The following is a 12,316-nucleotide window of genomic DNA, read 5'->3' as shown; positions in this document are numbered from 1 at the left end:
TTGCAGGTTCGGGAGTAATTCTGGGTGTAATTCGTACAAAAAAGAGGAATTTCGCACTTCACAAGTTGAAAGTAAAGAGAGATCAATATTGACATTATTGAATTGTCCCTTTATTTAACACCAATTTGACGGAATAACAAATGGAGGACTAAATTGAGCGAAACACAAAAGTCTGGGACGATATTAGGTCACCAAAGTCGTTTAGGACGAAATTGAGAAAAACCACTATAGTCGAGGACGATTTTGGGTATTAACTCTATCAAGAATAATTCATAGTTGAAAATTTTATTTATTTTTAATATAAAGAGTATTATTGGTTCATATTATTAGTTTGTTTATTTAGAAGTACTTTAATAATTTAGTATAAATTATATTATATTGTTGGTTTAGATTGTTATATATATTTATATATTGATTGTGTATTGTATATTGTACATTTAACATACATATCGTATTGTATAAGTTTAAAAAAAATAAAAAAAAAAATTAAAGAATACATTATTAGTGGATGGTCTTTCAATTTGTAGCACAGAACTCAGGTGAGGATCATGAATGAGTGGTCAAATTAGGTGGCCGGCAAAGGTCGTAAACGGTACGTTCAGTATGGGAGCGGATGGTATATTTTTGTTATATCACATTACTATTTATATTTTTCGGTTCATTTAATGTTATCCATTTTTGTTGTCATAGTCTATATGTCTGTGTGTGATCAAATGAGAACACGTCCTGTCCTTAGAAGAGAAAAGAATCAATCTCAATATTTCATCTGTAAAAATTCGACCAATCTAATTATATTTAAATAAAAATGCAGTGATATTTTCGTGGTTATCACTAACTTTACTATATAAACTTGAACACTAAAATCTACAATTCTCAATCTTTTATTTAAATCTGATCAAATCCGTCAAATTTTTACAAATGTAAGACTAAGATTAGTTCTTATTTATCTCCCATGACAATATTATACGCTTGTCATTAAGAGAAATTTTATTTGAAATGATGTGTCATGACTTATGATTGATTAAATAGTTTTTTGATTTAGAAATTATAATTTAAAATAACAATATTTTAAATTAAAATTGTCATCCCAATCAAACAAAATTCGTTTCACCGGAAGGTATTCCTATCATTTTCTAAATACAAAATCTCATGTGATTCAACATGATGGTCTATTCATATTACATGACCAATGCCTTTTATATGGGGTCCTCTATGTGCGTTTATTAACTAGACAAATTTTATCATTTTTTTACAAAAAAAAAAAAAATACATTTATTTTCACATTTGAATAATAATAATAATAATAATAATAATAATTTTATTATTATTATTATTATTATTATTATTATTATTATTATTATTATTATTATTATTATTATTATTATTATTATTATTATTATACAAATTGGAAAAGTGCAAAAATGAAGAAAATGCAGCAAAATTACAAAGAGAACATTTGGTTCAATTTATATTACATTACCCCGGCCTATAATATGAAATTAGAATATTATATGCCCTTATTTGGTTCATGATAAATAATAACCTCCTAAGAAATGGCAAGATATTATAAATTGATTTTTAGGGTTTTTATTTTTTTATTTTTTTATTTTTTTTTATTGATTGTAGTTGAAGAAGACTATACTTGTCCCCAGCCAAATCTCCAATATCATGTCCTCACACATTATCCTTGTTCAGATCTCCATTATTGAGATTTCGTTCAAATCTTCTATATTAGATCATTGTCCATTATCCTTGGTCAATCTTGAATATCATATCTAAGCCCTATATCTTAATCCGGATGGTTACTTTGAGATCTCATCCCTAATTCATTCTTCCAAAAGGTTGAACCCCAACCCGACATAGCATTTGAGAGGATGTAAATCATGGTAACTCAACTGAACATGAACCACAAAGGCTAGACCTTTACTTACTGCGCACAAGGAACCCCCTCACTTTGAGAGGTAGCTCTCACATTGCCGCTGATGAGACTCGATCCCTAGTCATTCTTCCAAAATTTCACCTCAATGACTAGTTGAGCTGTCCATGCGGATATCCCATCCCTAATTCATAGCTAGGTGGCTAGTGGTGCTAAAATTCTTTGGGGACAAAGCTTAGGATGATCTTCGAATTGAAGGTCATCCTCAATAGGTGTCCTTAGCTAAAGATAGAGCCCAAACATTAACGAATATTGTAAAATTACGTAGTATAACTACTTGTTTATCATTTCTCTAGTCGTTAAGCATTGATGGGTATCAATGATTTATATTACATGCTCAAAATCATATAAAAACTTCAAAAGGCAATAAAGGAGGGCACATTTTCACCGATAGCTCACAACTACAATATATTGTTATTCTGAATCTGTCACACTTTTACAACAATTTTTCCTTCAAAAATTTATTCTGACAAGAATAAATTGTAATACACGTTTTTAAATTTTATATTGGACCAACACCAATAAAACTAGCCATCATATATTTACAAGAATTTCATATTTTCAAACTCTATTATCCTTAAAAATATTTATTGAATAAAACTTCACTTTTAGACATTTGGGAGGACAAGTCGGATTTTTAGGAGAAATCACAGTAATTATTTAAGGGATTTTGTTAGAATTTATTTTGCTTTTTTTTTTTTCCTTTTCTTATTTTTTTCCTCTTCACTCATTTCTATTTCCTAATTACACCTGCAAAATCTCTTTAAAATCCTACTACTATTGAGAATGCCCTAATAAAGTTCATGAAGATAGACCTGCCCAATTTCAAATGTTCATCCAACATACCCTACAAAATCTAGCTTTCACTTTTGGTTTTTTAAATTAAAAAGGCGGACAACCATACCAGTAGTTAAGTAAAAAAGTTAAATAAAGTAATTAAAACTAACCCCGCCGTGATCTACAATTTCTTCTCCCAAAAAGTTGAAGACCCAAGCCTAAAGGTCTTCACACTCCGATTCGACACAGCGTACACAAGGAATCTACTTACTTTAGACATAATTTCTACACTATTGCTATTGAGGTTCGAACCTTAATCTCGACTCCCAAATACTGCCCACTAAACCATTGAGCTAAACCCGTGCGAGTCTGATTTATAATTTCTATACTTACTTTTGGGTGAAACTTTTTTTTTTTTTTTGAAAAAAAAAAAACAGATCATGGTATATTAAAGATAAACAAAAATAGAGTCAGGAGGGATAGAATCTCAGTACAAAATAATAGACTGATCAAAAGCTGTAGACGCAAGAGTATGAGCTAATATAGTTTTGGGTGAAACTTTAATTTGTGTATTATCACTAATTAAACCTTTACTATATTTAATTTGATTATATAAACTAAAAAAATTAACTAGTGTCAGTTTCGTGCAGTTTCTTAGTAATTATTTTATGTTTAATTAATCTATGAAAAATTCTAATAAAAATATTCATTTAATATTGCTAAGACAAATATGATTGACCGATTAATCAAGGTACTTGAAATTTTTAATCAGTTAGAACTTGAGAACGATACCATGTGATGGACTTAGAATCACAAAATACCTTACTAGACCCTGACTTCTTTGCTCGGGGCCTAACTTACTACTTAGACATTTAGAAGAGTCTTGACACCCGGCCATAAAAGGTTATCTCCCCTATTTTCTTGCTGACAATGCTCTCTTCAAGACAAATTGCTCCAAGATGTGTCCATTGCCTAATCCGCATATTTGCAACATCCTAGTATTATTATGTACTATATAATTAGTATCTTGTAAGATTTTTTTTAAAGGTTAGATAATAATTTATTAAACTTAATACATAGTGTTCTTGCAGTCCGTCCCGAATTATCAAGGACTTCATTCATTTCATTCTTTTATTCATTGTCTAGCCTATAATCGATGTTGGGGGTTATATTGCTCAATTTACACTAGCAAGTTATACAGTAGATAAAATATATATAGTGTTGATCGGTACTATAAACTTTTTTCAAGTATATAATATGAAATAAAAAGTAGAAAATGAATATGAATTTAAGCATTATTGCGAGAAGACAAGAGAAGCAAAAAGTGGTTGTTAGAGGAAGTAAGTCAAGGGGTTAAACATGATTAGTAATGATATAACTAACGTGACAACTATTTGGTCCACACAATCAATGCTTATTAATTAATATAATGGTATATATTGTGCCTGGGCAGGGGGGCAATTAAGTAAATTTAGATGCGTGAAATGAGGTAAATGAAAGTGTAGTAGAGTGGATAAGGTAAGGGAGATGTTTTGTGTTTGGAGGCGTGTAATGGGTGTTATGATGAGAACCACTTGGTGGTTGAATGGAAACCATAAATGGCTTGCATGATCGATTGAATATCAAATTAGAATAGCTTTTATTGCACAACTAGTCTTTTCACGCAGATTGCGCGAATGAAATAATGTCTAATGTTTAGCTTTAAATAAGTATTTCAAAGTTTACCAATGCAAGATTATATAGAAGATGTCCATGCATAGATAATTGAATCCTATTTAAATTGGTAATTCAAAGTATATGAATGCTATATAGTATAAACAATACTGTTTCGGTTTGGTTCCTACAATGTCTGGTTCAGTTCTAATCGAACTGTGTGGTCATCCCTGCATATAAACAATAATTTGTTGGAAAAGAAAAATAAAGTAAATAATTATTTTAAGGAAAAAAAATGGCGTTTAACATCAAAAGGGGTAAAATTGTCACTTTTAAAATAATAGAGACGTAAATGTAGATACATGAATAACTCAGGGCGTAAAAAATACTATATGCTTATAACTCAAGGAGAAAATGTCATTTCCCCTAATATTAATATTAATTTGTGCCATTATATGTTAAGAGTACAACATTATAATAAAATGGACTATAAAACTATTATATATATAATCTCACACTATACTGTACTCGAGAGTTTCATATCACTAAGAGCTAAATTAGAGTATATACTATTTTATTAGGTAACAATAACATAAAATTACTGGCCACTTAATTTCATAGTTCAATAGTTTTGCCAAGCCACTAACTTTACTACAAAAAGTGATAGAAAAGTTTTAAAATTTATTAACTAAGGCAAGATTATCAATCATATAATTTCAACGGCTTGCAGTCTCAATAAGAAGCACAAATACTAAAAAGATGCCCATTTATTAATTAATTAATTACTTTGATTTCAATTTCAATTTACTACATTAAATAAAGATTTTTTTTTCAGTTAAACACATTATAGTTACCAAGTATTTAATTTCAATGTTTGAACCATGCTCTTCCATACAATTTTAGTCAATTTATATTTTAAAAAATTCAATTTTGATGAGAATTAAAATGATTGTTGCAATTATTAGGATAAAGTTATCCCAATTTGGTTTAAAACCTTGACCCACGTACATAGTATATGGCAGCTGAACTGAAAGCGCCATGCTCACTCCACAACTTTGTTGATAGTTCAGTAGTTTGGCCAAGCCACTAACTTTTTATTACAATAAACGATATAAACTTTTTAAACTATATTTGTGTTAGTGTTTAACTATCAAATCAAGAGAATATTTAAACAATTAAATCCTTATATAATATCACATTAAGGGGCATAAAGATTACAAGCAAAATTTATGCCCAGTAAGTATTTTAATTACTATTTAAAACAAAAAAAAGAGTGATAGTACTATAAATAGAAAATGAATGATAACATTGAGATAAATATGATGTAATTGTTCAAACTTGGAACTCTATATAAAAATAAGATTTTTACATAGAAAATATTATGTGAGGTTAACAGAGTTCAAATATGTAATATTTTTTTAATGAGAGTATAATATGCTTATATGAGTTAGTAAATATTGTATTTTCATTTGTTTGTTTTTTAAAAATATTATTGAAAATGTAATATTTGTTGACTCATAATAATTGTTTTATTTCTACTAAAAATTGGCACACATGTTCAAAGAAGATCAAGTTAAATTTTAAATATTAACTTGAATCAATAAGTATTAATTTTTATGTTTTGTTTATTACTACTTAAGCATGGTCATATTATTATCGGGTAATTACACTTATTGTCATTAAGTTTTAGTGTAAGTGTAAATTTAGTTTTTAATTATCCTAAGTTATAATTTTGATCATTTTTTTTTGACAACATAATTTTGATCCTTAATAATTAGTTACAAAAGTGATAATTTTTGTCATTCAAATGTCCAAAATATCCACTTTTGATATCTAATAAACCTCTAAAAGACAAAAATAAATAATACTTTTGAAAGCATCTCCAATAGTTGTAGATTTTGATGATTTTTTTTGCATGTGTAACTAAGAAAGAGACGATGACAGGGAAGAGAAAAATGAAAAAAAAAAACAAAATAAAATATGGAAAAGAAAAAAAAGAAATAGTATTAGATTAACGCGCCTGGACGCATTCTGTGCGCATCACGCGATAAATGGGATGATTTTTTTGGGTGGGTTCCATTTTGAAGACAAAAAATTAGGTCTTTAGCTAAGAACCGAGTTCATTATCTCCCCTCTCTCTCCTTCACATAAGGTCATCCATGCTAGTAGATTTTGGACTAGTTTTTTAGGAAAGCTAAGCGATGTAGAGGAGAGAAAAAAGAAAAGTTCCCTTATATGGAATGAGTTTTTTTCAGAAAAAGTTGGTCCCACGCTTGCAAAGCAACAAATGTATGTGGTCGCGTGCAAGGCAACTAATGCGCCCAGCCATGCACGCCCCTGCTTGGCACGTTAATCTGTTTTTTTTTTAATTTATTATTTTTTTAACCAATCTAAAAACCTTACTAGTGTGGATGTTTTAAGTATTGCTTTCTCAAAAACTTTCCAAAAACTATTGATGGAATGCTCTAACTAACAAAGGGTTAAAATTACAATTTATGATAATTGTGAATTGAACTTACACTTACTCCCCTATTATTATTTTGCTCCAAAGTGATTAATAATTGGAAAGGTAAAATAAAAACAAAAAGGAACGTATGGAAGCACGTGAGGGGCCAAGGTCTGCACATGACGGAAGGCGGTTTATGGCAGTTACTCCTGTCGCTATACTCGAGAAGGGAGAATAAAATAACCCGAACTTAACTGGAGTCAAAGGAATAAATATTTCTAATTTTCCTTCTTTATTATTATTTTTTAATTCAGTTATACTAAACGGCCGTTAAATGGAACGTTTTCTGATAGCCACGGACCACAACAGGCTTATATAAAGTGGCCGTTAGTGCTTCGACATCCACACTCTGCTTTCCCTCTGTTAATTCTCTCTCCAAATATCATTCTTTCCTTCCCCAAAAGTTCTAGAGAGAGAGGGGGGAACGGGAAGCGAGTTATCATCGTTAGCGGCAATGGCGGGGTGGAAGAAACGTGCTTCGTTTTGTCTGAGCTCTCTGCTGCTTCTCTTGTTCGTCGCCGGAGTTTTTGCTAGAGTACACAGTAATGGCGGTTCCGACTTGAGGTCCGTTTCTCTCTATCAAAACTACACTCACATTTTCAGTTTTTCTCTTTTCGAGTATCTGTGCATATGCAATTTCCACGGTTTTAAGTAAAATTGGGAAGAGCATTGGCGTTGTACTTCTACATGTTCTTCATTACTTCTGTTTTTTTTTTTTTTTGTATAATTTTCGAAATTTAGTTAACATTTTACTCTGTTTCATTATATATATTTTTTCTTTTTTTTGGAGAAAATAAAATGAGTTATAGGGAGAAAATGCGGAGTCCGGTTTCTTCGATACAGGTCTAAAAATAGATGAATTTTCCTTGGTGATTGTTTTTTCAGGACTGCGGAGAAGGAGGAATTGCAGAGCTCGCACAACTCAACAATGGCGGCAAGGTATGACTTAGCTACTAACTCGGTACTCTTATGATTTCACCTAGTTGACTCAGTCACTCGGTAGAGAGGGTTAATATAGCGGTTGGTCTTTGGTTCAACAATACAATCTAAGCCGTTGAAATGCTCGGATCTCAACTGTTATTCCGTTAGAGCCTCCTTTTCATCCCACTGTTCTGCGAGAATTCATCTCCATTGGTTCTCTTTAATCGCTCCATCGCTTCCCGTACTTCCTAAATCATCCCTGTAATCTCCTTTACCTGTCAAAACAAAACGTATAGATAGTGCCTTCCTCTGCCAATTTTCTTTCTAGCTTCTAGGATAGCATTTTTGTATGTAATTACTTTGCGTGGCGAGTTACCAACAAACTCAACAACCAAGTTAAAACAGTTTATCCAGATTAATTATGATTACTGAATCCTAGTGTCACGGCACAAAATTTTCAAAAAAAAAAAACAAAAAAAAAAAAAAAAAAACAAAGAAAAGAAAAGAAGAAATTAATTCTGTGCGAGTAGTGGAAAATGCATCCACCTTGAGCGGTGGCGTTATGAGCGTGTTTTTGCAGTGTCATTTCACTCTCACTTCGTGAAATGTCGGATCAATATCGGTTGCACAAATCGTGATTGGCCTTCCTAAAGTGCCCTTCTCAGTATAAATTATGAGCATCAAACACTAAATTAGTTTCAACTTTCATAAATGTGTGTGGGGTGGTTTGGTTGGGGTAGTACAAAAGTACATTTGGTGTGTTTCGATCCATAACTGTGTGTATGCGTTAGTTGTGCGGGAATTAATAATGTGAAGAGGTTTTGGTTGTCTTTATGGTTCAGGTTGGCGGAGGTTGAAGAGGCTTTGAGCAAGCAGGCGGTTGATGATCCTGAAGAGGTCGCCTCCATGGTTGCAGAGTAGGTGCCGCTTAACTTTTTCCTTTGCATTTACAATTATACATTTTGTTCTTGTTGTATTAATTGCTTTTGACGGTGAGACTTTTGGTAGTTAGTAGTGGGGTGGCGAGTGGCGACACCTCCTACTAACATTTTATTGATTTTCAATAAAGAATAAAATTATTGGTGGAAATAAATATTAAATGAGGGGTGAGAATAAATTATTAATTTCACACTTTTTATTTAGTTATTAGTACTGGGTAAATCTAATGACCTCCTATATGAGAAAGGTCACTACATGCTATCTGACCATAAGGTGTTTGGCTGAGTGTATATTTAATCATACAGTTTTGTTTGTTGTATGGTCTATTTAGTTTCAACCTATAAAGTTATTTGTTTCTTGTGCAAGTCAAATTAGTTCCATTTGGCAGGAGGGTGTTGGATTTTTTTATGATAGTAAAATATTCTTGCACATGTAAGTGTCACTGTCTACGACTCTACGTCGGTGCATGTTAGAAAAGTTAGGAGAGAGTAGCAAATTTTAGGATGAGTTTTATTATATAGACTCTCAAATATCAGGACTATGTGGTATAATGGTATTCGGGTTGGACTTTTATTTGGAAGATTGTAAGTTTGAGCCTCAGTACTTTGAGAAAATATATGAACATATACTATATTGTAATAGAGCCATTAGCATTAAATCATATTTTTAATTTAGCGGGCATTGATATGTTACTTTTTTTATTTGGATTTTAATACAAGTGAGCATTAAATCATATTTTTAATTTAGCGGGCATTGATATGCTACTTTTTTTATTTGAATTTTAATACAAGTGTCTAATTCAAGATTTGGTGTGAGAGTAAAAATTGGGAGTAGATATAGTATTTTCCTTTTAGTATTGAGTAGATGAGAGAGTAGGAAATATAGTATTGCAGGGTAGAGTTTTCTGGGTATCGTTCTCACTTGCCTGCGTCACCCATGTGCGGCCTTAAATACAGATGCTGCCTATATATATACCATCAGTCGGTAAAACTATCATCAATTGGAAAGAAACCGAATTTTCTTCGTGTAAGGACAAAATACTTGATGTATATTGTTGAAAGAAGGCTAGGGACTGGACGTTTGGACCTCGTTGGTATTCAAAAGAAAGAAATGCTAGGGCAGTGAGTGTACCTAATGTTTTATTGTTTCCACCGACAGACTTACCCGTTACTACCGGCTACTATCATAGTTAATTTGGTTTTGACAATTTGGCTCTCCCGTACGTGTTTGTATTCCAAGAATAAGTACATTCCTCTGTTGTTGATAATGATTTAGGACAATCTACAAAGGGCTTCTGCTAAAAGTCACATAAGTAATAATGGGAATTCTGTTGATTAACAGGAGCATCAGGAATAGCACAGAGAGGCGAAAACTTGGATATTTCTCATGTGGGACTGGTAATCCGATTGATGACTGCTGGCGTTGTGACCCAAATTGGCACAATAATCGCCAGCGTCTTGCGGACTGTGGAATTGGGTTTGGGCGCAATGCCATTGGTGGGCGTGATGGTCAGCTCTACGTTGTTACTGATCATGCTGATGATGACCCTGTGAACCCTAAGCCTGGCACTCTTCGCCATGCTGTGATCCAGGATGAACCTCTGTGGATTATCTTCAAGCGCGACATGGTTATTACACTGAAGGAGGAACTGATTATGAACAGTTTCAAGACCATTGATGCCCGTGGAGCCAATGTCCACATTGCTAATGGAGCGTGCATCACAATACAGTTTATTACGAATGTGATCATTCATGGTCTACATGTCCATGACTGCAAACCCACAGGAAACGCGATGGTCAGGAGCTCCCCATCTCATTACGGTTGGAGGACAATGGCGGATGGTGATGCCATTTCCATCTTCGGCTCAAGCCATATATGGGTTGATCACAACTCACTCTCAAACTGTGCTGATGGCCTGGTTGATGCTGTCATGGGCTCAACTGCCATTACCATTTCCAACAATCATTTCGCCCACCACAATGAGGTTGAATTGATGTATTAATTTTTGAATTAAGTTTTAATTTACCTAACATTTAAGGATGTGATGGACTAATTGCATTGAGTGAATGGGGAACACAGGTCATGCTGTTGGGCCACAGTGACTCTTACACAAGGGACAAGCAAATGCAAGTGACAATTGCCTATAACCACTTTGGAGAGGGCCTCATTCAGAGAATGCCAAGGTAATATTTCTTAACTTTTAGTATTTCCCTCAAATTAATCCTCTTCTTATGTATATATCTATCTTAATTAAATTATAATCTGCAATAATTTTAATGTTATCCTTAATTTGGATTTGGGGCTTTCTACAATATTAACTTAAACAATTATATATGAAATGAAATTAAAGGTGTAGGCATGGGTACTTCCATGTGGTGAACAATGACTACACTCACTGGGAAATGTATGCCATCGGTGGAAGTGCTAGCCCAACCATCAACAGTCAAGGCAACCGATACCTTGCTCCAGTCAATCCTTTTGCCAAGGAGGTACTGAATAATCAATGAATTAACTTGGTTTTGCCAATTAGGAATTAGATTGTATTGGATCATTAAATGTGTTGAAAATACAGGTGACAAAGAGAGTTGAGACATCACAAAGTGAATGGAGAGGTTGGAACTGGAGATCAGAGGGAGACTTGATGCTTAATGGAGCCTATTTTACCCCATCTGGAGCCGGTGCCTCAGCCAGCTATGCAAGAGCTTCAAGCTTAGGTGCCAAGTCCTCTTCTTTGGTCGGCGCAATTACTGCAACTGCTGGTCCACTTGCTTGCCGCCAGGGCCGCGCATGCTAGCACCCTCGGCCCCCGGCCCCCTCATTTACACCCAAATAGAAAAAGAAAAAAATGATCTTCTTCCTTCTCTCTCTCTTTTCTCTTCAAATTTCCATTTTTACTAAAACCCACTATCCATACCCATATCACATCCATTGGCTGTTGAGCCAAAAAAAGTCTGCTACAATTTTCACGCCTCCGATCCATCTCAAGATGTTGTGCAACCTCGGCCTGCTTCTACCCAGCCAAGCTAATGCTATTGCAGATGCAGGCGCAGAAGCGTTGTCCATCACCACAAATATATATTTATATATATATATCCACTCCCTCCTTTTTCAATTATATTTATTGTCCCTACATAACCAGATTTCCAATCCATTCATCAAAGCATCATATCCATTGGAGCCTTAGTCATTGCTCTACATGTTGTACGTGCTTGCCTTAAATTATGAAAGTATCATAGGAACTGTACTAGATGATATTGTAAGTTCCTGTTTTAAGTGGCCCCAGCTATATAAATATATAGTGTGAATGTCAACATTGTTATTGGGAAACAAAAGAAACAGAAAAGAAATTCTTCTTTGTAATACACTTGGAAGCTAAGTTATATTTATTTCAAATGTTTTTCCTTTTTTGCCTTTTTCTTTTGACAATTGTATTAGGTCTACAAGTTAGTTATTTCAGGTTGGGATTCCTTGTGCGTTCTGAATAATTCAATTTGATGTGAGTCTCGAAACTAAACATACTTACTTTACTTTTACATAGCAAGTTTATGAATATTTTACGGTATTTAAATATATTTGGGGAAAAA

General features: G+C 33.2%; 1 protein-coding gene across 1 annotated transcript; it reads left to right on the top strand.

The window, feature by feature from the left end:
- Nucleotides 1–7,199: 7,199 nt before the first annotated feature.
- Nucleotides 7,200–12,141, top strand: LOC109161914 (probable pectate lyase 8). Its single transcript, XM_019310481.1, has 7 exons — nucleotides 7,200–7,436; nucleotides 7,758–7,811; nucleotides 8,636–8,710; nucleotides 10,074–10,716; nucleotides 10,812–10,915; nucleotides 11,083–11,221; nucleotides 11,305–12,141. The coding sequence occupies exons 1-7, from the start codon at nucleotides 7,327–7,329 to the stop codon at nucleotides 11,524–11,526; spliced, it is 1,347 nt and encodes a 448-aa protein (XP_019166026.1). The 5' UTR covers nucleotides 7,200–7,326; the 3' UTR covers nucleotides 11,527–12,141.
- Nucleotides 12,142–12,316: the final 175 nt, after the last annotated feature.

This window comes from Ipomoea nil, unplaced genomic scaffold, assembly GCF_001879475.1.
Source record: "Ipomoea nil cultivar Tokyo-kokei standard unplaced genomic scaffold, Asagao_1.1 scaffold2926, whole genome shotgun sequence".
Lineage (NCBI taxonomy): Eukaryota > Viridiplantae > Streptophyta > Magnoliopsida > Solanales > Convolvulaceae > Ipomoea > Ipomoea nil.
The sequence above is the reverse complement of the archived record's forward strand: the minus strand, read 5'-3'. Positions and strand labels throughout refer to the sequence as shown.